The sequence below is a fragment of the Lagopus leucura genome, unplaced genomic scaffold, assembly GCF_019238085.1.
Source record: "Lagopus leucura isolate 7727_CA_CO unplaced genomic scaffold, USGS_WTPT01 Super-Scaffold_100030, whole genome shotgun sequence".
Classification (NCBI taxonomy): domain Eukaryota; kingdom Metazoa; phylum Chordata; class Aves; order Galliformes; family Phasianidae; genus Lagopus; species Lagopus leucura.
The window spans coordinates 348,964-373,875 of NW_024962281.1; the positions used below are offsets into that span (position 1 = coordinate 348,964).

A 24,912-nucleotide genomic window follows, 5' to 3' on the forward strand; every position below is an offset into this window, starting at 1 on the left:
GACCTTAATCTACCACTCCTTGGCCCAGAGAGACAGACCCACACCACATGTGCAGGCAAAGGAAGAAACGCCACAGCCTGAAGAACTGAACTGGAAAATAATTCTGTTTGGCACCGAATTGCACAGATGCTGATCTGAATGTTTATGAAATTTAATTTGATGCTGTACAGTATCACACAGTTTGGCAAAACACAGCCAACATTTTAGGCAATAGGACTTCAGTTCTTTCCTCTGCTCTTGAATTCACAACTCCAACAAAACCCAACAAAAACTGGCATTAGGCCTGTACAATCCATATAAAAAAGGAGTTGGTTTATTGTAGTTCAAATACATAAACTGAACAATCCCAACATTTCAAAATTAAACTTTAGAAACACAAGTTTAACATTCAAAACAGGAGTATAGTTTACAAGAATTGCCCAGAGGGGGAATCCACAGTCTAATCCAGAAGTATGCAAAGATCACTTATCGTAAATAAAAACATTTATACAACCGTCCTGCTCTGGTGGGTAGCCACTGCTACCAGCCACGTGTTTCCAACTGGAGTAAAAATCATTGGACAGATCTTTGCCTGGGCAGAGCAACCTGATTTTGTTTCTAATCCATGGATAGGGTAAGGAACAAAGCAGACCTGTGAGCAAATTTGATCTGGTCTCTGTAGTGCTAATTCTCCTTTCAGTTTTAACTCGGGGCTCCAACGGATTTACCACCACATACAAGGGTGAAATCAAGCACAGAATCAGCACCTGTTACCATAACGCGGCCCTCAGCCATCAGCTACAGCAGCATCTCGCCCTCACAGCCAGGCAGCCCCAGGGCCACGCTCACACCTGAGCCCCATGCGCAGCTCTGGGAGCTGCACAGCACCGCTCCTCCTGCGCCGCCGCTGCAGGACACGGCCCTGACACAGCCTGCACAGCTGGGCCCGCCATCCCGCCCTGCAGACACTCATAAATAACTGCCACGTTCTTTTTTCTTCCTCTTTTTATATACATCTTCTATTTTCATACAGAGACCACTTTATGCTCACAAACACTGCTTTCTCCTCTGTTCCTAAGATGGTTTTGCAATATATTCACGGTAATGTATATGTATAAACCTGACAGATGGCTCATGCAAGCTTTTTGATTTAGCAGATACTCTTGCCTTAAGTGAACTCAGCTCTACTTCGTCGTCCGTCTCGTCGGCTCCGAGGCTGTGGGCGGCGGGGGCGGACCTCGGCGGTCCAGGTCATCCACGTAGGACACGATGAGTTTGCGCCTCTCCTCCGGCACGCAGTCAAGCACCAGGTAGCGCTTGTCGTTCTGCAGTATCTTCTCCACATCCTTCAGATGCTGGTCTGACTCCTGGATCAGCTTTTTGGATCTGGAAGCAGGCGCAAGGAATTACTGCCTGGGTGCCACCCCTCACAGCGGTGCAGGCAGCCGGGGGGGAGCAACGCCAGCAACCTGCACGGAGCTTTGGGCCACGCGCACTTTCTGCTCAGTCAGCAGCACGAGGATGCTGAAGTATCTGGCAGTATCAAGGCACAGGAGCTAGAGTGTTTGTAGCCTCTGTGCTAAATTAATTAAGCATCATGGAAGACCTGTGTCTGGCTGCCGTGGCCTTGTACAGCACAACATCAACTGTTTAAATGCCAAAACCTAGGGGGACAAAAATCTAGAGTTTTAAATCAGGCATCCAACTGAGGCAGACAATTAGGATTTCACAGCTTTGGTACTAAACTGTGTGCACTGCCTCAGTTGACAGCACTGTGATTTGCTCATTGAGCAGCACCACCTGAAACCAAAACTCCAAAACACTCCAGTGATGACTGGAGGGGCAAGGACTGACACGAGCACAGGAGATGGCCCTCACCTCAAAATGAATCCATTGCCTGGCAGCCAGGGTACACACAGTGCTATTCTGAAGCAAAAGACAACCTGACCTCTGTGCTGGTTTGATTTTCATTATTTGTTAACCATTAGGAAATGCCAAGTTAAACCAAAACAAATCCTCTATCAGCTACACACACATATATATATATATATATATATATTTTTTTTTTTTTTCTTTTTTGACAGATTATGAAAAAATTATAGAATAAATGTAGGCAAGATTATTCTAGGGAACAAAAGAGCAGCTTCTTGCCACTTACATGCAAACACACAAAAAGAGCTCCTGGGTGACATTCTGCTACACACCTGTATGTGATAAATTTGGTCTCCTTCAATAGTGTTCGGAAGTCAGCTTTGGCAGTAATGTATTTGTCTCTAATGTACTCCTCAAACTCCCTTTGTTTCTTCTGAAAGACAAAAGATGAACCCAGAACATTGAATGCAGACAAAGTACTTCATGCAACTCAACACACTGAATATAAGTACAAGTCACAGGATGAATGTATTTTTGTTTACTTCTTGCATTTTTTAATTAAAAACTATTAACGTTCACATCAAGCAGGCACCATGTCAGCAGTCCCTGATTTTCCTTCTCCATATGCTGCACCACAGTGAAGGCCAACAACAGCAATGCAAAGCTCTTACCCGGTCACTTGAAGAAAATTTAATGCACCTCGGATCTTCTTTAATGATTTTTTTTACTTCTTTCCACGTCGATGTTAAAGTTATCTTTCAAAAGAAGCAAAAATAGTTAAGACTGCAAGAAAAATGATATACTACAGATGTGGAATATAAATATTACCACATCTGAAAGTAAATATCCCCAGAGCACACCAACAAAATCACTGCTGTATCCAAGTGTTGGGTTTTTCTCGTTCCTATTACTATACTCGTATTTTTTGTTATATGATCTCACACATTTACTTTTCTTCAGACACTTTCGAATCAACATCCTCCCAAACACCATTTACATTCTAAGATCCTTTTCTAGAACATATCTATGGATATATGCTGTGAAAAATTACCTACAGGAAACTTGCTTCAAAATAACATCTGCCATATGATTCTGTCACACTAAGATCTGCCTGCTGTTCCAACAGCTTTTAACCAATGCCTTACAAACACTCAAAGCTGCAGGGTCAAGAAAGCTGGCTGAAGCTTGCACACAATTTTAAAAGACCAAGACTGTCTAGAACCTCACAGCACACTGAGAAGATGACAGGCTTCCTCAGCATGGCACAGAAGTTCAAATTAAAGAGCATGAAATTAAAACAGAACGCTGAGACAGACAAAAGATCATCTACTGGTATTGAGACAAACACACTGGTTATTTGAAAGAGCAAGATGCCATATAGAAAGGAATATCAAGCAACTCAATACTGAAGAAACGTAACATCCTGCAGGAGATAAAAAAAAATCACTGATTAGAAGCTCAAATGCAAATGAACTGTATGTTAAAGTGAAACAGAACTCAAGATAAGCAAGGAAACGTAACGCTTACATTTTTCTTATGGAGAAAAGAGACTGGTGAAGCAAACAGTCCCAGAAAATAAAGCCAAACAAAAATCAACTCCTGGCAGAAAACTGAAAAATCCAACTCCCCATGGACTTGCAAATATCTCAGTTTGAGTACATATCGCTCTTACCGCTGAAGTCTCATCCAGAAGTTGCCTAAAGTGCTCCCTCTTCTTTTTGGTAAGTGCTTCGATGTGCTCATTGAAGAGCTTCTCTTTCTCTTCTCTTTCCAGCAAGGAGCCAGACTCCCAGCGGTGATCTTTGCGCAGGGTCCTTCTGGTGTCAGACCACGACACATCTGAGGAACGCACCTGGCCACAAGGAGGATTACTGCTGTCAACGTGCTGTCCTGTGGTTCACTGACAATTGTTACCCAGCCCTTAGCGTTCTTCTATCCCTTCTTTTAAACTATAGATCAAATTAAGAATTAAAGCTCTTCAAAAAAATCCAGAGACAACAGCAGCTTTCTGTTAAACACTAACCAAGCAGCAGCTGGGGGAAGCACTATGCATTAGCTCAAATGCAGGAGGAGAAATCACTGTCCTGGAAGAGTACGCTCTTGTAAAGAAAGTGAAGACAATTCTACTTCTATATAAGCCAAAGTGCTTTTCATACACAGCATGACTGGAAAAGAATGCACTGCCAAGCTCCTGGAGTGAATCAGAGAGAACGTGCTGGTGCCTCACCATGTCAGACAGCAGTGCTTTGAAGTTCTGTATAGCTTCCTCCCGTTTGTGCTGCTCACGCTCTCTGTCGATCTCCTTGGTTTGCTCTGATCGAGCTTTCTGCACTTCTCTTTCTCGTTCACGCAAACTTGCCTCAATGCGAGCTTGTCTTTCCAGCTCCTTCTCCTTTTCAGAGTCTAAATTCTGGAATGTAAGAATAGAAGTTTTTCCTCAATACAAACAATGTGACATCTTTCATGCTTTCATTAGGCAGGTTAGCAAATTAAAGGATTATCAAACCAAAAGTATCTCAGAACAAAATACTTCAAAGCGATGTAAGATCTGCAAAACTTTGCTTCAAGAACTGCTGAACTGCTGTTGGGGCTGCATGGGGGAAAGAAGCCAGGTTACAACACACACTTGTTCTCATCACAGAGCAATGTTTCTCACGAGTGCATCCCCTAACTGAATGATGGCTGAGGGAAGCAGTATAACTATCTTCAGCCAACTTTTCCCTACTCCACCATTAATTCCTTGAAGAGAAAAGCAGGAACGCTGCACTCAGAGATGGGCACCAGTGAAGGAGCTGTGTGTGAGCCACCTGTCATCCTGAAAGTTCAGCTGATAGGAAAATCACAGAACGGGAAAGTGCCCATTTTGGGTCAGAGCCATCGGAGCGGTGTCTGCACGTTCTGAAGTTCTATAGCCAATGACCTTACTGCACTCTGCTTTTCCTGCTCTGCTGACTAAATTCACCTGTGCACGTATGCAATGTATGCATGCAGGCATGCACACACCACGTAGCAGCAGAGCCACGGACAGCACTGCTAAGATCTGCAGTCATTCCAGGGAACTGCTACAAATAACCACCGTGCAGAGTCTGCTTAAACATGGAAAGAAAGCACACGTGAGGCTGTCTTACAGTTGGTTCCTTCACACATCATTAGCAACATAACAGCAGAACACGCAAAATTGCTTCCCAATGGCACACACATACCTTAGCTATTTTTTCAATGTACTGTTTGAAAAGGTCTTCCCTCTGTGAAGAGCTATCCACAGCTTTGTAACGAGGGTCAGTCTCTACTTTGTCCTTCACTTTGCTCCAGCGAGACTGACTGTCCAGGTGGTGGTTAGCCAGTAGTTCAAAGAAGTCCATTTTGATCTATTTTACAGACAATAACAGAAAGATAACACTTGAGAAAGAGACTTTGATACGCAGCAGTTTGCTCTTATGAAAGAAGAAATGAACTTACCTCCATTAGAGGGAAGTATACTAACATTACATACCATTTTAATTTAGAAAAAGCATTAAAACTACTAAAACTCTGAATTTAGACCTCACATCTAAAACTCACTTCCTCTTTGGGAAGATTTCACATCAGGAAGATCTGCTAAATCTACGATGAGCTATATTCATTAAAGAATGATTCACCAATTTTATTTCTTCAATTTCAGCTTATTTTTGAGCTTTTACATATCAAAATAACAAGCTACTGATTCTCCACTGTAGCATCCTACTATCAATATCACAGAAGCTCTGCAGTTTTAAACAGGGCTCTAAATAAATCGTCTATTTAAGGACTCGTATTCCAAGTGTGCAATAAACAGAGGTAAACACTTGGATCTACTCATCTTAAGATGGATCTAACCAATAAAGAACACACATAGTAGTAATTAAGTGAATTACATTAGAAGACAGGTATGCAAATAAGGAAAGTTTTTAGTTTACATTTTCAGTTTTAACTGGGACGTCAACACTGTCCAAAATGACAGCGCCACCAACGGCTGGCACAGCATCAGTCCTGCTGGATTTTTGTTCTGGTTTATTTGTTTGTTTTTGTTGTTGTTTGTTTGAATCTTAAGACAAAAGCGAGCAACCAATTTTCACCCAAACTCCCAGAATCAGCCGTCACAAGAGCAACTCCTGTGCCTTATTACACCTCTGTTTTCTGGGGTAGATGATTTCCCTCTTTCCTGATGTGCGTTAACTCCTAGCTGATTTTTCCTTTTTATTTCCTACACTTGGTGCCGCAGAAGTCTGCTTTGACATTTAAGACCCCGTGCGTGAGAACAGAAGCAAGGGACCTGTTAGCCTCGCTCCCTGAGCGACCTGCAGCCAGCGGACGGACAGGCCGGACGCAGAGGTTGAGCACGCTGCCTTCGCAGCAGCCCGAGCCTTGCTGACCGATGGAACAAAGTCCCCGGCCCTGGCACACCACTAAAACAATCGGTTAAGAAGGACTGGCCGTTCAGTTTGTGATACTTGTCACCTCTCCTCGTCCATTGGAAAAGAACATCGCCAGAAGCAGTTCTGCTCTGGAACACTGAGGTTCACAAAGGAGAACACTCTGCATTTCCAGAGAACTGCTCACCTGCTGCTCTGTGTTATGGCACCAATGAAACAAAGCTCAGAACAACATTCTGCAGGCTGAGCCAGCCATAACTGGAACTCTTCACAATATTAATACATAAACATAAAGGATTTATAGACTTTTTACTATCTCAGAAAGGTTCAGATAGTAAGCAGAGATTAGAGAACAGTGGTTAGAGCCAGCCGAGGAGTTACTCTGTATCTACAGCACTATCATTTTGCTTAAAGAAGCTAACAAAATGCTAAACAAACCATTTATTCATTTTAAGATAAAGAATGCTGTTTCAAAACATCTTTAAACATGCATGCAGTATAAAAATATGAAGCTTTCTAAGCCATGGCATTAGAAATACGTCAAAAATCAGACGGTGCCCAGATCATAATACAGAAGTCTATAAAGTAAGGGTCTCTCAGAGCTTAACCAGAAGCCCCTGCACAGACAAGGTGTGACAGACATCCCACGGAACAAGGCGGTCAGACCTCAGGAGGCAGCACTGCAGGCAGTGCTTCCATGGCAGCGCAGTGCAAACCACAGCCTGACCAAAGCTCCGTCAGGGACGGCAGCCCAGCCCAGCACCGCCTGCCCCACCGCCGCCCAGCCCCACACCGGTGCTCCGCAAGCAATGGCTGCAGAAGGAAGGGAGCGCTGAGCCAATTCCTTCCTAAGACAGATGAGTGACTCTCAAAGCACGGGTTTAACTTCGGCCAGAGCTATCTTTCATCTGCAGCATCTACAGAGAAGCACTGCGATTTGCTTTGTAATTAAAACTCCAGAACGTCTCACCAAAGAGCGGCCTTTTGGGATCGCAGCTCCTGGATGTGAAGTTCAGTGCACGTAAGCATTTAACACAGGAACCAGCTGACAAACAGCACAGAGGGGGAACCCTCGGCAGGGCCGCCCAGCACAGCGCCAGCACAGGGATCTGCTCCTGCCGGCTCCCCTCCACCCCCAGCCGCTGAGCGGCAGCTGAAAACCCAAGCACCCATCAGCAGCCAGTGAGCCACAACTGCCAGCAAAAACCAAAATACTGGACAACGCCAAACCCTTACATTAAAGATTTCTGTAAAGCGGATCCTCCTTAAATAGAGATTTTGGACTTTTAAAACAGACTGAGAAAGCTTCAAGTTCAATGCTTTAAATTTTCTTTTGTTTTAAACACTTTCAAAATCAAAGGAAAATAAGACGGAAAATATTTCAGGTGTATTTAGGTCTTTTTTTTTGGCAGTTAACACATTGCAGGTACAACTCTCATCACTTCACAAGGAAAAAAACTAAAAAAATGTAAAGTACCGGAGCTGCGGGAGGCTAAAGTCACCACACAGAGATACCAATTCTTTCCTCACTAGGGAATCCCATAATATTTGCGTGTCAGTGATTGACAGCTGTCAGACTGAACTGATTGACAGGCCGCACAGCACATAACTGTAAAGTCTATCCACTTGTTATAAAACAGAATACATAAAATGGTTACAAAAGGCTTTTGGAGGAAAAAAAAAACATTATTTCAAAAGCAAACAAACACAGTCTCTCTTCTTTCAACTTTAACTTAAGAACAGTCATGCAACAATACGACATTTTACTTTGCACTACGCTGCAAGAGCGCTTTAAAGTTCCTCGTTCATAACCGAAACGCAGTATGTAAAATTCTAGAGCTGAAATACATCAGTTCTCCTCTAAGAGCACAATTATTCATTGAAAATATCAGCAATAAGGCAACATTTGGGAAAAAAAAAGATCAGAGTACCTGGATTAAGGAAAAAAATACATGAGACTTACTGAACAAGAAAACTGTCTGCAAATCTAACGTGCTGTTCAGCATTTTTCTCTTCTGCAAATATTCTAAGTGCAACATACATTAACTTTATGCTATGAAATAAACACTGCAAACTTCAACATGTTAAAAATCAGGCTTTAGAGGTTTTCTCCACTCACACACCACACGGGGACATCGCAGGAAGGCTGCACATTTTGGTGGTGACACCCAGCGTCACCTCTGCAGTTAATTGCTCTCCTCGCACTGAGAGCACAGCAAGGGAAGGGAGCCCAGCAGGGCAGGGGAGGTGATTCTGCTCCTCTGCTCTGCTCTTGTGAGACCCCACCTGGAGTACTGCGCCCAGTTCTGGAGCCCCCAACACAAGGAGGACATGGAGTTGTCGGAGCAGGTCCAGAGGAGGGCTGTGATGATGATGATGAGGGCTGGAGCACCTCCCCTATGAGGACAGGCTGAGAGAGCTGGGGCTTTTCAGCCTGGAAAAGGCTGCAGGGAGATCTCATAGCGGTCTACCAGTATCTGAAGGGGCCTACAGGAAAGCTGGGGAGGGACTTTTTATAAGGGCAGGTAGTGACAGGACAAGGGGAAATGGTTTTAAGCTGGAAGAGGGTAGATTTAGACTAGATGTTAGGAAGAAGTTCTTTCCTGTGAGGGTAGTGAGACACTGGCACAGGTTGCCCAGAGAGGCTGTGGATGCCCCCTCCCTGAAAGCACTCAAGGCCAGGCTGGATGGGGCTGCAAGCAACCTGGGCTATGGGAGGGATCGCTGCCTACAGCAGGGGGCTGGAACTAGGTGATCTTAAAGGTCCCTTCCAGCCCAAAACATTCTCTGATTCTATGAAAGCCTGCTCTTGACTATTGACACTACGGTCAGACGACATTTGGAATTCATTAATCTTTAATAGCTGACCTTTAATTCTAATAAGCAGCAGTTTATACATAAAATATATTTACTGAAAGATTAAGTCACGGAAGTGCTAGCTTTAAATGCAAAGAAAATATGGAAGCTGTTTGAAATTTACTTGGAGCAGCCTGCAGAGAATTCTAAGATCTTACTGCCTTCACTAAGAACAGAGAGGCAATGGCCGGCTCTGGGCCTCCCAGCCAAGCAGAACAAGAACTGTGTTCCTCTCAGTGCCTAGGGACGGCATCTTAAAGTGTTCTCAGGGTCACAAATATGAGCTCAACACACTCTACGTCAGTATACCTGCAAACTTAAAAGCAGTTAGTTTAGAAAGACCAAAGAGACATCCGTGAAGTGCTTACATTGTAAAACATCTACAGGAAGGGAAGGACTGAGTCCCGGCCAAGGCATGCTGCCAACCAAGCCCTGCTCTGTCCCATCTCACTCAGGCTCACACCACTCACACCGCTGAGCTAAAAAAATTCACCTTACCTTCTCACCCCTGGTCTTCGAATCTTCTTTTTCCTTCTTTCTTGCCGCTGCGATAAACTCATTAAACAAGGCCTCTCGATCTTTCATCTTTTCAATTGCCTTGAATCTCGAGTCTTTAGCATGCTTGGCTGCAAATTCACTAAAAGTAGTTCTGCAACAAAATGGCAAGTGAACTAATGTGGCAGAGCTGTCTTTGCTTGGAAGCAGGTTCAGCAGAGAAAACATTTCTTCTGCTGGTAAACATGCCAGAGCACAATGAAAACCAAAAAGAAAAAGAGAAAAACCATCCTATGTTCTCACTGTAGAGATGCTTGATCAACGAATTACAGAAGGGAGTCCGGTGTAGGCACACACACGTTAGACACTTGTAAGGTACTGGTTTGTTGCTATTTTGACTTAATAGAGCTACCTGCAGAACATGCAGGTGGAGGAAGAGAAACTACAACACAACCAAGAAAAGGAAATGAAAACTCAGCTGACTATAAGTTGTCTTTTTTGTGGTTAAGCAGTTCAGCCACCAGTCTTGTCCAGGTATTTCACACCTGTGAAATTAAAAACTTCGCATGCATTCACTTGCAGCCAAACCATGCTAAGATTTACTGAGGAAACAATCTTTCTATGCTAGTCACAACGTAACACTGGCTGCTGAAATCCTCCCCTACAGTGAACACTGTATTGCCTTATCTTAAAACACATGGAGTTGAAAATACTTCAGACACTATGGGCAGCTGCAGCAGTACTGGGCTTTTCACCCATTATCCCCATAGCATTTTCCTGGCAGTTCTCTCACCTCCAGGGCCAGATTCCAATCTGTGCAGTAGATATAGTACTGCCACTTACCTCAAAAAAAACCACTATTCTGCTTTTTCCAAGCTCTGATGCAAATCTGGCCCCAAGAATACGTGAGACACTTATAATCATACGAATGTTTTCATCACAGCATGGAAATAATTAGACTTGGAAAATCCAGCCTACTGTTGCTGTAGGGTAAATTGAAACAAGAAGAGAATTTGGTAGCTTATTCAAAAAGATTAGAAAATGAATGTACAGCTATATTGAAGAACAAGAGCTGCTTAAGTGGAACACAAACTCTTGAGCATGTTGGACTGAGATAGATGATTAAAAGTAGTCTGACGCTCACAGAGGTACAGCAATATCTTTAGACAAACACTGAAACCAGAAGACAAAGGATAAGATTAAACAAGGCAGTCTTTCAGTCGGAGTTCTCTTTCCCACCCCAGTCCATAATTAGGTAAGAATCAGTCCCAGTACGACACACTGCAGACACCTTGGAAGCTGAGCACACTAGAGCTAACAGGAACCTTTGGTGTTAGTCTGTGAATGCTAAGTGGAACTCACTGATCCACTTTTCCTTAAAACACTCTCATCGCTCCATTCGTCCTAGACTACCAAACTTTCTGCCCTCGTTAAATGAGCAGACTGGTGCTTCACAGTAAGAGTTAATCACATCTGAAGTCATGTAAGAATTCACATAACACTGGGTTCCATCATTTTCCAACGCCGATCACTAAAATAATTAAATGGAAGCAAACCGAACAAGCAGTTACTTCACTGTAAAAGAATTAATGCCAAGTAAGCCAAGAGATGCTGAAAGAGAACGCTCACCTGTTGACATAAGCACCTATTTCATGAACTCTGTGTGAGAAAGTTGTGAAACAAACATTTCTAGCAACGTGATCTTGAGCGTTAGTGCATTTACTGTTATCATCTCACTGTTACCACTGCATGCTGGCCTGGCTGAGAAGGGTAAGTAACACTTTTCATATGAAAGTAATCAAAACATTAAGAAGTCTTATTATTATTAAGACACTTTTAAACAGAAAAATGTTCCTTCAAACTCTCAAACTGGGGAATCTTCCCTAACACTTCTCAGAGACTACAAATATTCTTAGAAAACAGGGTTACTAAAGAACAACTGTGGTGGACCTTGAAACCTCTCAAAGTCCAGAGAACGTTGTGGGAATTTCTTCAAAATGACTAAAAATACATAAAGCATGATAAAGTTCTATTATTTTATAGAATAATATAGTAAGCAAAAAAAGATTTTAATACCTTATTTTTCTCCTCTTTCACCATTTGGAAGGGGTTAATGAAGGTAATCTACCCAAAGTACTTGGTTCCTATGCACACGAATGACAAAGAAGTTCCTACCTCGGGTTAATCTTTGATTCTTCCATCATTTTCTTGAAATCCTCCTTGGCCTGCATTATTTTGTTTTTCTTCTCCTTGCGCTCCTCTTCTGCCCGGGTTTTCACATACTGATCAAATACCTGCAGAAACAACACCAAACAAAACCTGCACCCACACCAGCTCTAGGCAAGGAGGGAGAAAATCCCACTTCTTTCCTTTTCCCCTGGCCCCTTCCTCCCATCACAGAACCAATACAGACAAGGCAGAAAGAATGGTTACAAGTGCTTTGCACTTCAATATGTGAATTACTCCAGTATATTGAGCGTGTGATCTGAACAGTGAACAGTTCCTTACAAGTTCCAGTTAACATTCCACTGGGACTTGTGTTTAAGCAAGCAGACACTTCTTGTGTTTTGGAGTTTTCTGTTTCCGTTCGTCCATTCAAAGCCTCCTGAGTGAGAACTTGCTTAAGAATAAATGAGGTGTTTGGGATTTTTTAATTATTTTTTCTCACTATTATTTTTTCAACTGCATTAATCATTACTCCAGTCGTCTGACAAGATACTGAAGATTCTGATCACTTCATTCACGTTTTGGAAGTTTTTGTACGCATACAGCTTTTACTGCGCTAAAACGCTGCATCGAGAAACAGCAGAACCACCAACCAACTTCTTTTGGCTTTTCCAGTTTCACGACAAACCCTAATCATAACAAAAATCCCTTCCAACACTGATTACTCAGAAAGACTTACATGGAGCAAAAATAATTGGCGGAGGATTTAGATACCAGCAGCAGCTGGAAGGAGAGTGAATTTCACTTCTTTACCTGTTTCCTTTCTTTAGGGTTGAGAAGTAAATAACGAGGATCAAAAACTATCTTGTGCAGTTCTTTCTCCCACGTCGAAAAAGCAGAGACCTTTAATTAAAAATAAAGTCAGACTTTAACTGAGGCTTAATTTATCTTGAATATACAGAGGTTGTACAGTTTTGCTTAAAAAATACAGGGCATGAAAAGATAAAGACAAACTCATGGTGAAGTTTTCATCACTAATAGATGATGAGCTATGGGGGGTGGCCAAAGCAAATTCCAACACTAATTGGCTCTGAAAACTTTAAATAGTAACACACACTTAATTACTCATTAAAATAACTACTGCTGTGTGACATTAAAAGAAAACTGAGAAGTCAGTGTTGAGATTTTGTGTTTTCAGAAAAAATACAGAGCAGACGTTGGATATAAGTGCTATGATTTGTAAACAACAGTTCTGGTACAAGATTCCAACTTAAACAGGCTCAAGTTAATCTTAGGAAAGCCTTATTACAATTAACCCATGACATTTAGTTGTTGAAACTAAAAAAAGCTCACTGGCAGCTGGAACCACTTCACATATTTAACTTCCAAAAAAACTGAATTTACACTCTAATAGTCTAATTTATTTACCAGAACTGATTGGTACAAAGCAAATTCCCAATTTAGTTAGCTAAAAATAAAAACTTCCATTTAAGGATAATGATGTACAAACCTATTTACTGCTTCTCTACCGAATTTTACTACTTACTGGAACTTACTGCTTTTCCCATGTAGGAACACCTCCTAAAACATTAAGTGTCCATTTCTTATTTATTTTCACTGGCATCTTCCAATTTTATGCTTACTTAACTTGGATTTTATTTTATTTTTTTCCTCTCTCCTCGCCCCTCACCTCCATCTTTAAACTGTTTAATTCCACCTATTTAGAAATGAAATGTTGCTGATTTTAACATTCACTGAAATATAGGCTCTTGTACCAAACACAACCATGAATTGGAAGAATTACGAAACTGTTCTCCTTGCATAAAGTGCTGCAGGTCCTGAACTGGCTAAGAACTGAGATTTCTGTCTGATCCTCCTCTCACCCCTTCGCCCAGTCACTCATTCACACACACGCTTATTTCCCTAACCCCTCTTTCTAGAAGCATGTCCTTGAATTGTTTCATCCGAGCCTCCAAAGGGACGATGGCTCTCTCTCGAGCAGCTTTAATTTCAGCCTCCATAGCAGCCTCCTTCTCTGAGTCAATATCTTTGTTATCATCCTTCCTGGGAAAAAAAAGAAAATTAAATATACAGTATGACTTGGGAAGTAGCAAGTCAGCTCTGCGGGTCAGAGGTTAAATGGTAACAGGTCACACAACTGATGGGACAGGTTAATTCAGAAGTACAGGCTTACAAGTCGTGACCATTCTTTGAGACTTGGGTAGGAATGCTTTCGTATTGAAAGTGTTCAAGCAACCAAGATATTTTCAACAACTTCAGTGCCAACAAGCGAGCCTGAGAACTTAACACGTTCTGGTTGTGTTCAGAGGCCTCGCCAGACGTGCACTAGATTTTAGGTTAGCTGCACTAATTCTCTCATCTCCTGTGCAAGACTGTGAGGCTCTGTGAAAAAGACTACAGCAGTTAGTTCAAATTGAGAATACCTTAAAATGATTAAAGCAGAAAATGTTGTAATAGAAATTTATCCATCAAAACTTCTCTGGAAAGAAATGCACAATTTGCTGATTTATATTTACTATGGGCAAAAGTGCTTAGCTCCAAACACAAACTCACAAACTATCAACAACTTTATGATCACCACTAAGAGTATAAAACAACAAAAAAACCTGTGAAACTGTTTTTAAAACAGCATCTAGAAATGACTTTGACTAAACTAAGGCCTACTGCTTCCATTACAGAGAGCATCGTGAAAAAGGAAATAAAACATCTAAACTATCGTAACAGAGAGAGAACAAATCTCACAGAAATAACTGCTATTAAAACCTAGACTGCTGGACTTCGTCCACCAAAGATAGATATTCATAAGCAAGATAAACAACCAACTCAAAACTTACTTGCGCTTTTTAATTTTGATTGGCTCATCCTCATTTGCTTCTTCTATAGATTCATGCTCTTCTCTAACTGTAAGAGATTTCAATACTACTTTAGGTTTTTACCTTCGGTAACTCACACACGAAGCCTTATGCAAAATCAGAGGATGGACAATACCTGCAGTACTGCTTTCTGATAAAGGAAGAGGCATTCCTAGTTGCTTCCAGAAAAATACCATCAGAACGTTTTGGGGGCACTAACAGATTTATGGCAGGCTTTGTATTTAAAATGATGAACACTGACCTTTTATTTCCAGGAAAGAAATCAGACTAAGCAGCCTAACAAAGCACATCTGGATCTCCTGATTACGTACTTGCACTTAGCTCTCCTCCAACTACCAAGCCCACGTGTCATCCCAGGATCATTTACTACAACTCATATCAGAAAGATGCCTCAACTGAGCAGCCTCTTACGTGCTCTCTGTTCTTGGCAGCTATTTTCAAACTGTACTGTAGCTGATGTTCTTGCATTCCCACCTTCTTTCTTGAAGAAATTCCAAAACTATATGCATTTTTTTGATATGCCTACATTTTTCTCACTTGTTTGGACATTACTAATTTTGGAAATGAACACAAAATAAATGATAAATTATATTTAGACTTTTAAAGGAAGGTGAAAAGAATGCTCTTACTGAGTTTTTTCCCTTCTTCCATCCCTTTTTTGTGAGGAGGCTCTTGAATAATTTTGTCTACATCAGCTCTTCCAATGAGGTCATCTGGTCTGTCCCACATAGAAAGACGTGTGGTAGGGTTATAGAAGAAAACACGCTCATCTCCAGTCCACACCACACACCTAGAAATTCAACAGACAACAAAACGTCTCGTTTTGTCTTGTTACATCGTGCTCATATTGCCATATCACTTAAAAAAACTGGATTGTTTTGGTTGGCAGCTGCACCTATTCCTTCCCCAAAGCACAGGGCAGAAGTAGCAAACAATGCTGGGGGGCCAGAATTTCATACCAGATCAGGAGGAACCGGCAGCAGATGAAGGGGAATGGGCTAAGGAAGCTATGCTGGTAATGTACCTCCCAGACTGCAGACTGCAGTGAGCGTGAGATACAAAGACTACACTACAAAGACTGCTGCCTGAAGGAATCCAATGTTATTGGGATCAGAAGTGTGCCATGAAAGGATCTTCATGCACTATTACTTGTTCTACCTATCCAGCAACATTCCTTGTGATGTTTCAGTCCTCCAGTTGCAGGCTGCAGGGAAAATCAGTACCTACCAAGGGGTTCCTGGAATAGGGGTGGTTGCAACTGGCTTGGCTTTCTGAGCTGCTTTTTCTTCTTCAGTCATTTCTTCCTCTTTTGGCTCCTCAAGATAAAAGCAAGCAAACAAAGAAACAAACAAACAAACAACAAAATCAAGTTACAGGATTTACGCAATGATAGCTAGGCAACTACTTGTTTATTACAGGGTAATTTACTTGTTTTAAATGAGCAATTGTATTTTGAAACAATGCTAATCACCAGCTCACAATTCCACCTCAACCACACTTCAAACAAAAGCACTGGAATTTCATCACACAGACTGTCAGAGCTGCTCCAAAACTCAATCTAGGAAACCTCCAGGTGTTTGCTTCGCTTAGACTTCACTGAAACCTTACTCAAATACTTCCCTAGATCTGCACAAATCTCTGACACAGTTCATCAAGGACTAAAATGCAGGGGCAAAGAAATATGTATTTGGTCTTAAAATCCATTTATCCAAAACAAAGACGTGGAGCATGAAACAGTCGAAATTCTGCAATGACCTCTGTAACAGAAATAAACAAACGAGCTGCAACCTCAAAAGTAAACAGGACACAGGGGTAGCAAAAATAATAATTGAATTCTGCATTTATGCTAAGAAGTGTACATACAGGTTCACAGAAATGAATATAAAAACATTTATTTCATTTATTTTCATTCAAGCACCTTGGCATCTTCAAAACCTGTGCTTTTTCAGCACGACAAAATCCCTTTCAGGAAAAAAAAGGCTGATTTTTTTTACTGCAGCACAAGCACTGAACACCTTCTAGCTCATGCCTTCCTAACAAACTAACTAGATTGTTACAGCACATGGAAAAGTGCAACTTTTGTTTCAAAGCAGTAAAGAAACAAAGCAATAGCTATTTAGGGATTTTAAAGGAAAAGTTTCATTTTTGTGAACGCCTTAAGAAGAGCAAAAGATGATTACGTCTGTGCAATCAGATTACCTTTTTTCTTTTTGCTATGTTCATATTAATTTTGTAACTTAATTCATGCTCTTTTTTTTTTTAATTGCCTTTTTCTGTTAAAAAAACACTAAAAGGCCGAAAAAAAGAAGAAAAAAAAAAAAGAAAAAGGCTTTCAAAAATCACCCCAGAAATTCAAGAACTCAGATTACCAACCATGTTTCCTGTCAATAATGCCTGGTCTACAGATGCATCCACCCCTGCAGGATGTAGGAACTAAAATGACGATACTATTTGGTTGCAAGGTCTTTTACCTCCTTTATAAGTTCTTTTATAGGTTCTTCTTTTGGCTCTTCTTCCTCCGTCTCCATTGGTAAAGGTTCCTCTGTAGGTTCTTTAATTGTCTCTTTAATCTTCTCTTCCATTTTTTCTGCATAAAGATAAAATTCTCCTTACTATTGTTAACAAACAATTATAGAAACAGTCGTGTTTTTTCCAGTACGATTGTCCAGCACAACAGCAAAAACAAAACTTATTTTCAAAGTATTTTCACCACATTCCATTCTTGCACTTTACAACATCTGCTTACAAAGACGTGATTATCTCCAGTACAAGATCTATTTGGGACTGAACATGGAAATACCGTAAGACAATCTATTAAAAAGCCAGCTGAATGCACCACCCTCCAGAGCAAGTGCTGAGTTCTGCATTCTGGTTACAAAAACGCCATGCATCGCCACAGGCTCGGGGCAGACTGGCACAAAAGCTGCATGGAGGAAAAGGATCTGGGGTGGCCAGCTGACAGTCAGCCCAACGCGAGCCAGCACTGCGCACAGGTGGCCAAAGAGACCAACGGCACCCTGGCTCTGTATCAGATACTCTCAGCGCAGCCAGCAGGAGCAGGGAGGTGCCTGTTGTCTGCACTCAGCACAGGTGAGGCTGCACCTCCACACTGTGCTCACCGAGGCCCTGGAGCGTGTCCAGAGGAGGACAAGGCAGCTGCGAGGGCTCTGCAGCACAAGTCTTAAGAGGAGTGGCTGAGGGAGCCGGGATGGTTCAACCTGGAGAAGAGGAGGTTTAGGGGAGATCTTATCACTCTACTGCTCCCCGAAAGGAGGCTGTGGTAAGGTGGGGGGACAGCCTGTGCTCCCAGCTAACGGCAACAGGATGAGAGGTGATGGCCTCCCATTGCACCAGAGGAGACATTAAGATAATAAGAAAAAAATCTCCTCAAAAAGGATGGTGAGATACGGGGACAGGCTGCCCAGGGAAGCAGTGGAGTCACTGTCCCTGGAGGTGTTGAAGAAAAGGGCAGATGTGTCACTGAGTGACATGGGCTAGAGCTGGTTGAATTATTAGAAAGATGGATATCAATTACTTAAATAACTGTATGAATGTCTAAACAATGACTTCTTGTTACCAAAAGAACCATCAGACAATAAAAGGAAGGACTTTCTGGTCTGACTGGATTTTCTTCCCCAAAAAAGACCTTACACACTGAATAAGAGCCACGAGATTTTTCCTCTTTCTTACTTCTTTCTGATAAAAGTATTTTCCTCCAAAGGAACAACACCCACGGACACAAAGTGGATTAGAACAAATGCAAGTTGCAGAACATGACCAGAGCACAACTTCAGACTTAGTGGACAGGAGGCAATTTCCTTTTTCTTCATACTTCAAAGCTGTTTACAAACTCAGCCTCGCACTTTGCCTTCAGAATTTTAATGACTTTCATTTTCCCTGGCTTACAAACTTTAAAATAAATGATCTTTTCCCCCATTTTCTATCTTCCTGTAATTGAGGTCTCCTCAAATTTGCGAGTCTGTACAGTACTTAGATTCTACAGGAGAGGAAAGGTGCATCTTAGATTGCCACTTCAGACTCGTGACTTGAATGGATCCGTACAATCAAGGTGTAAAGATTCGTTTAAGACAGATGGGGGATTAGAGAACTTCTTGTTCACATTTCGAACACAACCATCACTAGTCTAAGCAGTTCTGTTCCCCCTCCCCATAGCTATATTTAAAAAAACAGCACCTTTTTCTTTCAGTTCTTGGGGTTTTTCCCACGTTGATTCCAAAGTCCTGTTGTTGTAATAGTACGTCTTTCCATCTGCTGTCTTGTACTCTGTCCACTCTGAGACTGCAGTTGCTCCGGCCAGAGTGGCAGGTGAAGCAGCAATGGCGACCTGAGGGTGGATCATCGGAACGATGGGAGGCGCCATTCCTGGCAAGACACCTGCAGGAAGGGGGAGCAAACAGAGGAGAGGAGAGAAAAGAGAAGGAAACGGAACAGTGAGTGACAATGAAATACCAGAGACCCCAAACCTGGCACGTTTCTGACTGACTTCACAAGTAATCACCCCACATTTAAAAAGGTTATTTTCTACATGAGATTGAAAGCAATGCACTGCTACTGGGTTTTCTTCCTACGTATTAATGAACACTAATGCCCATATTACCAGGAAAGTTACATAAATGCAACTTAATTTTAATTAATATTCAATTCTGCATAGCGCAAGGACAGCTGGGCTTTAGATGTTTGCTTTAATACGTCAAAAGGAGATGTATTTTTAAAGTATGCTTTTATTATTTCTCCAGAGTGATTTAAACTGCGGAATAGTTCCGTCATTTTAGGATATTCCTAAAGCTGCTGTGAAAAGAAACAATGCTGCCCTGACTCTGAGCCACAGGACGTGTTATAGAGCAGAACTTTGCTAAGTCTTAAACCCTGACTTCATCCTAGCATCAATTCACAGCCTTGGATTACAAGCAAAAAGAATGAAACTATTTCAGAGTTTGTGATGGTTCTGTTTAGTAGTAAAGACTGGAAAAAAACGTCTTATTCACATCCTAAAGCAAAATGACAAGAGAATATGGAAAATAAAGCAACCAAAATGCTACATAATTATTTCTCTGCTCTATCAAACAAAATGGATATACTGACCATGTTTTGAGGGACAGCTTCTAGAAGAGCAAGCTGGATATGACTAGCACTACAAGATCACAATTCTGGACTTTTAACATTGACGTGAAAATTGTTTCTCTTTAAATAAAGGAGAAGGTACACACTACACATTGCCATGAGCTTATTTCAGTAAATGGCTTTTCTTAAGTTTCATAGTAAGACACACAAACACGCACACCAACACGCGAGCACAACCATGGCACTGCACATGAGGGGGGAAAACAAAAATCCACACACAGGAAACTGCTAACTGAGAAGTATGGGCATGAAAAGGGACACAGCTATCACAGAACTCAATGGTTACAGAACACTGTCCTGGGTTTGATGTACAAAATTAGCTGGCGCTAACAGCTAATTGGGAAAGCTACTTCCTGGCCAAACATGGCATTTGCATTTATACTGGTTTTGAAAATAAAGTGTGTGTGTGTGTGTGTGTATATATATATATATTCAATCAATTGGAAAAGCAAATAAATAAATAAAATATAAAGCACAACATTCACTACCATGCCAACTTACAGACAAAACGAACTAAGATGGGTTTGAAAATTACCGGTCTTGGTGGTAGCGACTGTCTTTACATACGGGCAGCTGACTATTTGCATCATTGCTACACCTGCAAAACGGATAAGCAAGCATGTTGGAAAGCTGCCATGGTACGTCAGCTACCACTGGGAGTCTGGGTGCTAAGACCTCCTGCCACAATTTGGGATGCCATTCGGCAGGCAATAAGAGCCTCCCGGCAAGAAAACAAACGTTTTTCACACTGATATTTTATGCCAGATCCAATTTCAAATTAATCTTAAGCTGTAGCAACAGTTTCTACCTCCATTAAACCATCTTTTCAGCAATTACTGGGATGCTGCTTAGAAAAAATAAGTGTGCATTGATGACTCAGGGGTTTAAGTTCATTCAGGGGGGAACAGAGCCCTGCATGCAGGGGCAGCACCACGGGAGCAGATCCTGCTAATGGAGATGTTCTCCACAGACAGCATTCGCTCAGGCAGAGCCATGCGAGCAGCAGCAGCAAAGTGAAGCTATCAGCGCTGCTGCTGTGCCTGGAAGGTGCAGGGAAGGGCAGCAGGACAGGCAGCCCGGCGAGCACAGCGGGGAGCTGTGGGGTGAGAGCTGCACTCTGCACTCCGGAGGAGACGCGGGGCGGGGGAAGGCTGCAGCTGGAAGAAAGGGGTGCAGCAGTAAAAGCCACGAAGCTGCAGAGGTACACAGCACTGTGCTGCTGCAGAGGCAACAAACGTGGCCCTCGTTTTTCATTTCCTAGAAAGCTGCGAGCTGAAAATGCTCTAAAAACAGCATCAGCCCTCAAAAGGCAGCAGCACAAACTTCTCTGCTCTCCAGCTCCTAAGAAACGGCACAGCCCAAAGGGGAAGCATCAAATCCTCCTCAATCAGATGGAAAATTTAGTAAGAAATTAGATAGGGAGAAGGAGAATGCATTTCTCAAACTCTTCATTTTCGGCTATGGAAGGAAACTGCAGAAGTTCTCTCTGCATTAGTCAGGTTTTGACTCTCAGAAACGGGAATGCTTCAGAAACTTCTTCCCCTAACGTGTATCAACGCCCCCATGCAAAGCTGGAAAACCTCCAGTACAAAGTGAAATTAAACCCCTGTGTTTATAACAAATGTAACTACTGTTTTTCTTCAGCAGAGATCTAGTACCAAAAGCATACTAAAAATACTGCCAATTTATTTCAAAAATATTTCTGAGAAGATAGAATTGCAATGACCTTTACTAAATGCTTCCATGAAAGAATCCAAAACAAGTCTTATAAAAAAAGTGTGAATTGAGACACAAAAACATCGACTCAAACAGCACTGAATGAAGTATTTGTCTAAATTTAGGAGGAATCACGTTATGCACTTGAAGACAAACGAGCAGATTCGTTTTGTTACGGAAGTTACAGCATGTCTCAGCAGGGCAGCAGGACCTGCACCGCTGCGGGATCGCAGTGCAGAGATCCTGCAGTGCAGATCACACTGAGCAACACCCGAGCTGTTTCCTCTGCCAAGCTCCAACATACAGCTACTTTTAACAGACGAATTAAGAGAAAGCAGACTTACTTTTTAAGATCTGAGATTACAACATATCACTAATCAACTCTTCCATTGCTCCGTCTTACTACAGCGTAATGCAGAGAGCAGCTTTGAAATCACATGGCAATGGCATTCATCAGCTCTGTCTCTGCAACTTGAGAACAATCCAGCTAACTTTATGCAAGGTGCCCAAAGTCCCAAATATCTGCACATTACACTTCATGAGCCTTTTGGAATTCACCTTGTGCTGCCTTGGAGTCGCCTTAACTTCTTTTCACTTTCTCTTCATTGTAATTTAAAGATTTCCTTCTCTTTGATGGTGGCTATGACTATTACAATCAAGCTAGAGCTGGCTGAAAGGATTAAGCTGTTTTTATCCTGTGATCAGGCAAACTAGCAACTTAGACTCATTAGTGGGAACAGACTCTTTGCTGCCAGGTATCCTCCCATACGTAATGACTTCAACCCAGAAGGCTCATCTCACCAAAGACAGTACCAGGAAAGCTTTGGAAGAATCATGTTCTCAAACATGAGCTTAAGAAGGAGAAGACTGACGCTCTGTCTTTCCTCCTGTATTGCAGTACCCAAGGAACTCTTTAACAAGCAAAAGAGCACCAAATCAACCACACAGCCCCACCCCATCCCACTGGCACCCATCTCTGCTGCTTCAACCATCCCCACATTAGCAGAGTTCACACCTCAGTGCCTGATCAAATCCCCCTAACGTGCACCAACCCTTCACACTCTGCTGACCCCTTGCTGACAATGTCAAGAACAGCTGGCTGACTGCTGCTGAGGCCACTTCTGCTGTTCTCTAAACCTCACAACACACTGACATCAGCATCCTCCCTGTATCCTTCATCTATTTTTCATTCAGCTTTGGATATTATGCTCAGAATAATATTTTTGCCTATCCTAGAACAGTGAGAGCTACACTGTGACAGCCTTTCCAAGCACAGCACAGATGACAACAGCTCACTGTTTGACAAAAAATACTCTTTTAGAAAGAGCAACTGTAAGTCAGTCCTCTCTTCTTGTCTCTCAAAAAAATGCTTTTTATTCCACGCATTTCTAACTAATTATCAAAACTCATCTCCATTTCAGCTGCCTTGACATCTCTATCTTTTGATAAAAGAAGGTGTGGGAACTGTCCTAGAGTATTATTTCTCATCCAATCCATTCACTGGGAGGTCAAGAGCACCCCTCCTATGTACTGCACCCATGTACTGAAGGTACAGGAGAAAGAGTCACCTTGCTCTGTCTGTCCACAAGCACAAGGAGGCAGCTGAGAGTCCTTCCTCGTAAGTAGAAACTAACTCATATCCAACACAACCACAACCTAAAACCTTTCCTTGCAACAGAAAACCATCAGTGTATAGTTCATGATATTGCACATAGGGGAAAAAAAAGGTGATCACTTTTGAACTAGAGCAGGAACTCAACGGGAACTCACTGCAAACTGAATTATCTAATTAAGAATCAGTCAGGACCCGTTCAACGATTACAAACAGCAAGTCCAAAGTTTTGCCAGCCTAAAATATTCCAGTATCTAACTAAACATTTGATTGAAACCTGATAAAATTTGATTTACGTAGACACCAGAGAGCTCCCACCTAAGACTTCTTCACAGTAGTCTTTGCATCTGAATCTAGTATCCTGAATACCTTCATTTAAATTGTCCCCAGTTTAAACCTCCACATTTTGCTTCAATTTTCGGCATCATACTTGAGAGCTGCAACAGAAGAGAGCTAAAAACTCCTGACATCATCAAGGGCAGTGCATCTGAATGGTAACTTTTCCTGCTCACAGGTTATTTTAATCTATTTTTTGGGGGGAGGGGCGTGCAACCCATGTCCTAACTAATACTCAAACACAAGACTCAGGTCTAAATCTAGCAAGCAGAATAAAATTAAAGTGAAACTGTGATCAGCAGAATGCAGTCCTCCTGTACTCTCAGCCACGTATAGATTCTGTCCAGAATCTCACTCTTAAACGGGCTGATGAGATGGACTCATGGACTCCTGCTGTAAGACAAGAACTGCACTAAACACTCCCTGCTATTTTCAACAATCTAAAACCAAAAACGTTTACATGGTTAAATGTACCTATTTTCTGATATGGATATCAAAGAATTAGTAGTGAAAAATTTAACGCTCACTGTTAATTAAAAAGTCTGTCTGCTATCCCTGAATTCTTTCAAAAATGCTCTAAGTGGAGAGGATTCAGGCAAGTTCCATACACAGTGGACACATGAGTGCAAACAAATTGACAACATGGACATGTAGCGGACAAGACAATCACAGTTTGCCAATTTACCTGGAAGTGGAATAGGCATGCCAGGAAGGGGGACACGAAATGGAGGTACCATTACTGGTGGAAAAGCAGGAATTGCTGCAGTTGGTTGAGGTACTGCATGAGGAACTGCAGGAGGCAATGTCTGTGGGACTGGCTGGGGTACAGTCTGCACAGGTGTAGCAGAAGGAGCAGAGGTTGAAACACTGACTGATGGTGTGGCAACTGAAACACCCGAACTTGGGGTCTGGTCTTGTGTAGTAGGTGCTGATAAAAAACAAAACAAAAAAACAAAGAACACCTTGTATCTCAGATACTGCAATATATTCGCTGCAAACATACTGGCTCTCTGTTTCCCAGCAGATGTCACATAAGCAGGTACGCTTAGAATCAACAGGAAGACACTCTTGGACAGAAAATAGCTTTTGCCTTCTCTGTAACACTGAGTTACACAAAGGAAGTCCATTTCAGATTTTACTTTGTACCATTTGTTACTGCTAACAGGACCGTATGGAGGCAAGAGCACAGCAAAGGACAGAGCTCATTCAGCAAATACATCAACTTCTACTCTGCATCCCTGTTCAGAAGAACAGAAAGGGAACATTACAGAAAGTTTCAAATGGAAAAAGCTTATTCTTATATTGAATTAACAAAGGTTCCATTGTAGTGAGCGTAATAACCAGCACGTGCATGACAACAGTTCATTTAAACCATGCTCATGGATTTGTGATCCAAGAATGGACAAATGTCAATTAAGGAATGTGTAATTAAGCACGGAAAAGGAAAGTACTT

The 24,912-nt window shown here is 42.0% G+C and overlaps 1 protein-coding gene across 4 annotated transcripts in view; it reads right to left on the bottom strand.

Annotated features, from left to right (window-relative positions):
* Nucleotides 1-297: 297 nt before the first annotated feature.
* Nucleotides 298-24,912, bottom strand: part of TCERG1 (transcription elongation regulator 1) — a 31,895-nt gene continuing 7,280 nt past the window's right edge. The window contains exons 5-21 of one of the 4 annotated variants that reach the window (XM_042881667.1): nucleotides 24,145-24,387; nucleotides 20,331-20,393; nucleotides 18,848-19,048; nucleotides 17,125-17,240; nucleotides 15,881-15,969; nucleotides 15,283-15,443; nucleotides 14,615-14,699; nucleotides 13,688-13,823; nucleotides 12,573-12,662; nucleotides 11,769-11,887; nucleotides 9,597-9,747; nucleotides 5,055-5,219; nucleotides 4,079-4,261; nucleotides 3,524-3,703; nucleotides 2,523-2,606; nucleotides 2,184-2,284; nucleotides 298-1,365 (exon numbers count right to left, since the gene is read on the bottom strand). In XM_042881667.1, the coding sequence (XP_042737601.1) occupies nucleotides 1,164-1,365; nucleotides 2,184-2,284; nucleotides 2,523-2,606; nucleotides 3,524-3,703; nucleotides 4,079-4,261; nucleotides 5,055-5,219; nucleotides 9,597-9,747; nucleotides 11,769-11,887; nucleotides 12,573-12,662; nucleotides 13,688-13,823; nucleotides 14,615-14,699; nucleotides 15,283-15,443; nucleotides 15,881-15,969; nucleotides 17,125-17,240; nucleotides 18,848-19,048; nucleotides 20,331-20,393; nucleotides 24,145-24,387 (2,369 nt within the window). In that variant the 3' untranslated portion in view covers nucleotides 298-1,163. The remainder of the gene's footprint in view (nucleotides 1,366-2,183; nucleotides 2,285-2,522; nucleotides 2,607-3,523; nucleotides 3,704-4,078; nucleotides 4,262-5,054; nucleotides 5,220-9,596; nucleotides 9,748-11,768; nucleotides 11,888-12,572; nucleotides 12,663-13,687; nucleotides 13,824-14,614; nucleotides 14,700-15,282; nucleotides 15,444-15,880; nucleotides 15,970-17,124; nucleotides 17,241-18,847; nucleotides 19,049-20,330; nucleotides 20,394-24,144; nucleotides 24,388-24,912) is intronic. The other 3 variants (XM_042881668.1, XM_042881669.1, XM_042881670.1) reach the window with 3 other exon arrangements.